This window comes from Manacus vitellinus, unplaced genomic scaffold (genome assembly GCF_001715985.3).
Source record: "Manacus vitellinus isolate BGI_N305 unplaced genomic scaffold, ASM171598v3 scaffold_32_pilon, whole genome shotgun sequence".
Taxonomy (NCBI): domain Eukaryota; kingdom Metazoa; phylum Chordata; class Aves; order Passeriformes; family Pipridae; genus Manacus; species Manacus vitellinus.
This window is the reverse complement of record NW_021940460.1, coordinates 7,620,471-7,623,957: the sequence shown is the minus strand read 5'-3', so window position 1 is coordinate 7,623,957 and position 3,487 is coordinate 7,620,471. Positions and strand designations below refer to the sequence as shown.

The 3,487-nt window shown below is 59.7% G+C and overlaps 1 protein-coding gene across 2 annotated transcripts in view; it reads right to left on the bottom strand.

Annotated features, from left to right (window-relative positions):
* The window catches only part of ABR (ABR activator of RhoGEF and GTPase), a 30,638-nt gene that overhangs the window by 901 nt on the left and 26,250 nt on the right, over positions 1-3,487 (bottom strand). For both annotated transcript variants that reach the window (XM_018076748.3, XM_008930461.4), the window contains 5 exons: positions 2,932-2,991; positions 2,727-2,836; positions 2,305-2,444; positions 1,697-1,831; positions 1,328-1,433 (listed from right to left, as the gene is read on the bottom strand). In XM_018076748.3, coding sequence (XP_017932237.1) covers positions 1,328-1,433; positions 1,697-1,831; positions 2,305-2,444; positions 2,727-2,836; positions 2,932-2,991 — 551 coding nt within the window. The remainder of the gene's footprint in view (positions 1-1,327; positions 1,434-1,696; positions 1,832-2,304; positions 2,445-2,726; positions 2,837-2,931; positions 2,992-3,487) is intronic.

The window sequence follows — 3,487 nt, the reverse complement described above, 5'->3', positions numbered from 1 at the left end:
CCTCCACCCTCCCCATCCCGGCAGGGTACAGGAGCTCCTCACCAGCCTGTGCCCCCTGCACCCACTCCCCACAAGGCTCCCTGCCCCAAGATCCCTGTGGGATCCCTGCCAGCATTGAGGGAAGCAGGACCACAACATTGCCATGTTAGGAGGCAGCTGTGCTCCCCGGCACAGGCTGCTCGCTTGAGCCCTGGCCAGGGGAGCAGATGTGGGAACTGGCTGTGCCCGGTTCTCAGGATGGAAAGGGATTTTTCCTTCCCCATCCCCCAGCATCAATCACTTTTTCTGTTTGGTTTTAGCCAAACTAGAGGGAAAAAAAAAAAAAAGGCTTCATGATGCAAGTAACATGAGCTGTTGAGCCCCAGTCCCAAGCTCGTGGCCAGGCTCTGTGTGCTGCTCTGCTGCCCTCCTCACATCCCCATGCCCTCCGCATTTTTCAGGCCCCCAGTGACCCCCAGAACTGCCCATCCCTAGGTTTGGATGGGCTTCATCTGGGACAAGATGAAGCCTGTCAAACCAAGCACTGCTGACACTCACAGGGTGTCACCTGCATCTCTGGGATGTGTCCCCAGAGCTGACTGTCTCTGGGTCTTGGCCACCCGCTGCTGACAGGTGACAGGGATTATTGCACCTTGTTTTGCAAGGGCTACTGCTGGAGAGGTGGCAAGGGACACAGCACTGCTTTCCCGCTCAGGGGGACACTGCACTGCTCCCAATTGATTCCCTGTCCTGTGCCAAGGCCAGCTGCTCCCCACAGAGCTCACCCAACCAGCTGCACACCGGCTGCAGCAGCCAAGAGTTGCATGTTGCCAGGGGACATGTGCTCCTTGCAGAGCTGACCCACATCAGTGGCCAGGGGCAGCACAGGCCCCAGGGGCACCAGGGGCTGCTCTGGGGGGGGCAGAACAGCTCCAGGATCCCTCCAGCATCCTATGGGACCCCAGAGAGATGTGGAAAACCAACACTGATATCAGCCAAAGGGTCTGAACAGGCTGCAGCCTGGGCAGGACCCTGATGAATATGCCAGAGCCCAGAGAGATGGGGCAGGTGGGACACACCTGGGGCTGCACCCTCTTGGAGGGGCAGGGAGAGGGAAGGGACCCTCCATGCCTGCCCAACACCGAGCTGCTGTTGCTGGCCCAGGTTGCTGCCCACAGCCCTGCTCTGCACCAGCACCATCTGCTTCCAGTTTGGGACCAGCCTGTGCAGGCAGCACAGGAATCAAACAGCAGCTCTAACTCCTTTCATGTCCCATCCCCACAGCAAAGCAGTGAGACAGACCCATCCTGCACCTCCCACGGGCCCCAGGCAGCCCCCGAGCCGTTACCTTTTCAAGTGCTCCAGCAGGAAGAGGAAGGTGATGAGGTTGGGGTCAGGCAGAGAGCGGAGAAGGTGCATCATGCAGTTCTCCTTGGCAGCAGGATCTGAGAGGGCTGTAGACAAGGAAGGAGAGGGCTCAGGACAGAGTCTGGTGCAGCAGCAGGACCCACCATGGCCAGGTGCCCCCCAGCAGTCAGTGTGTGGGCACTGGGGAGCAGCACCACGAGCCCTGAGCTGGCCTGGAGCCAGCAAGAACAAGCCAGGACCGAGTGGGTCGAGCTGGGAAGGACCCTTGGGAGTCTTCCAGCCCAGAGCAGGCAATGCTAAACAGAGCCACGTTTGGACACCAACCCCTTCCCCATCCCCAAGGCCTTACCAATCCCCTCCATGAAGGCGGGGTAGAGTCTGTCAGTGAGGAGGGGCTCGGGCAGCTCACGGAAGTACAGCTTCAGCGTGCCAGCGATGGCATTGATGTCCATGTCACTCAGCATGACCAGGATGTCCTTGTTATCTGTCCAGAGAGCACCCACATGTGATGCCTCCTGCCCTCCTTCCCCTCTGGGTCTCATCACTCCAGCTCTCCAGGCAGGCTGCCAGCTGGAGGGCAGGGTTCACAGCCCCTTTAGCCAGGCTGAGGCTGGGAAAAACCCGAGTGGTTCCCGCCTGGCTGGGCAACAGGACGCGGAACAATTTGCAAGTCCATGTGCAACATTTCCCTGAGTCAGTGTCTCCCAGGAGCCAGCCAGGAGCAGCAGCAGCTCGGAGGCATCGAGGCACAAACAAGGGCTGGGATCTCTGGGTTTTTGCTTTCCCAGCAACACCCTCCTCCTCATGCCCAGCCCCTCCCCGGGCCCAGCAGCACATTTTGCACACGTGCAGTGTGATAACCAGACCCTGAGCTTGCAGGGCAGGGGGGTCTCGGTGCCTGTGAACCCTCCCACGGGAACAGGGCACAAAGGGCAGATGTTCCCCCAGGACACTCACTTGCATCAAAGACAGCTTTCAAGGCCTGGATGTCAGTGGCGACGCCAGAGATCCTGTAGATGCCGACCTCCTCGATGCCCCTCTTCTCCACCTCCTCGATGCACTGGCGCACGATGTAAGGCACCTTGGAGCGCTCGCGCCTGGCTCGGGAAGCAGATCCGTGAGCAAAGATTCCCAGGGGACCCCACAGCGATCGGCCCAGCCCTGCAAACCCTGGGCCAGGGGCAGGATGGGCCTGCTGGGCGGGAAGGATGGGGGTGGTGAAGGGAATGGGCAAGTCCCCAGCAGAGAGCAAAAGCTGAGCTCCCCGGTGTTGGTGGGAGCAAGGGGACAACAGGGTGCAAGGATGGAGCAAGGGGACCTGGTGCAACCCCAAACCCACAGGGACCAAAGCACATCAGCCCACCCAGCCCTGCATTTACTTTGTCACGACGCTGATTTTGACCCCGAAGACACCGGTCTGCTTTTTGGATGGGGTCCTCTTCAGGCTCATGTCCCTGCTTGTGAACTTCATGGAGAACTCCACCTTGATCTGTGGGAGACAGGGGGTGAGTCTTGGCTGGCATGAAGGCACGGGGAAGGGGCTGCAATCCCAGAGAGGGGCTTGGGTCCCCCAGCCCCACTTACCCCATTCATCTCAATCACATCCATGTGCCAGTTTTTCGTCTGCACGGCCTGAGGGTCCAGCTGCAGGGAGAGATGGTGTGTGAGCTCCACGGGGACACAGCCCCATGCCAGCCTAGTGTCCCCAAACACCCTTGATCCACAGATGGTGTAGGGCAAAGGACATGCTCTTCCTGGGCAACACGTTGCTCATGACAAGAGGATGGAGAGATTCCCCTCTGGGGTCCCTCTGGCCAAGCCCTGAAGCCAGGTGGGCTCAGCCTCCCCATCCTGCTCTCCCTGGAGCCCCTGCGAGGCAGTGCTTTAACACACACCCGAGCAGCAAGAAATTTCCAAGAAATTAGGACTATTTCTAGCGGCAGAAACAGATGAAACAGAACTAGGGCAGCGTTTTCCATGCAGAAAAACAACATCTCCCCATAGCCAAGGCTATTTATAACCCCTGGGAATGACAGGCTCCGCTATTTCTGGCTTTGGGGCTAGCGGGGGACTCGGTGACGCTGCCCCGGCACCCGGCTGCTGCGAAGAGGTGCCGGCATTCCCAAGGCCCCAGCACGTG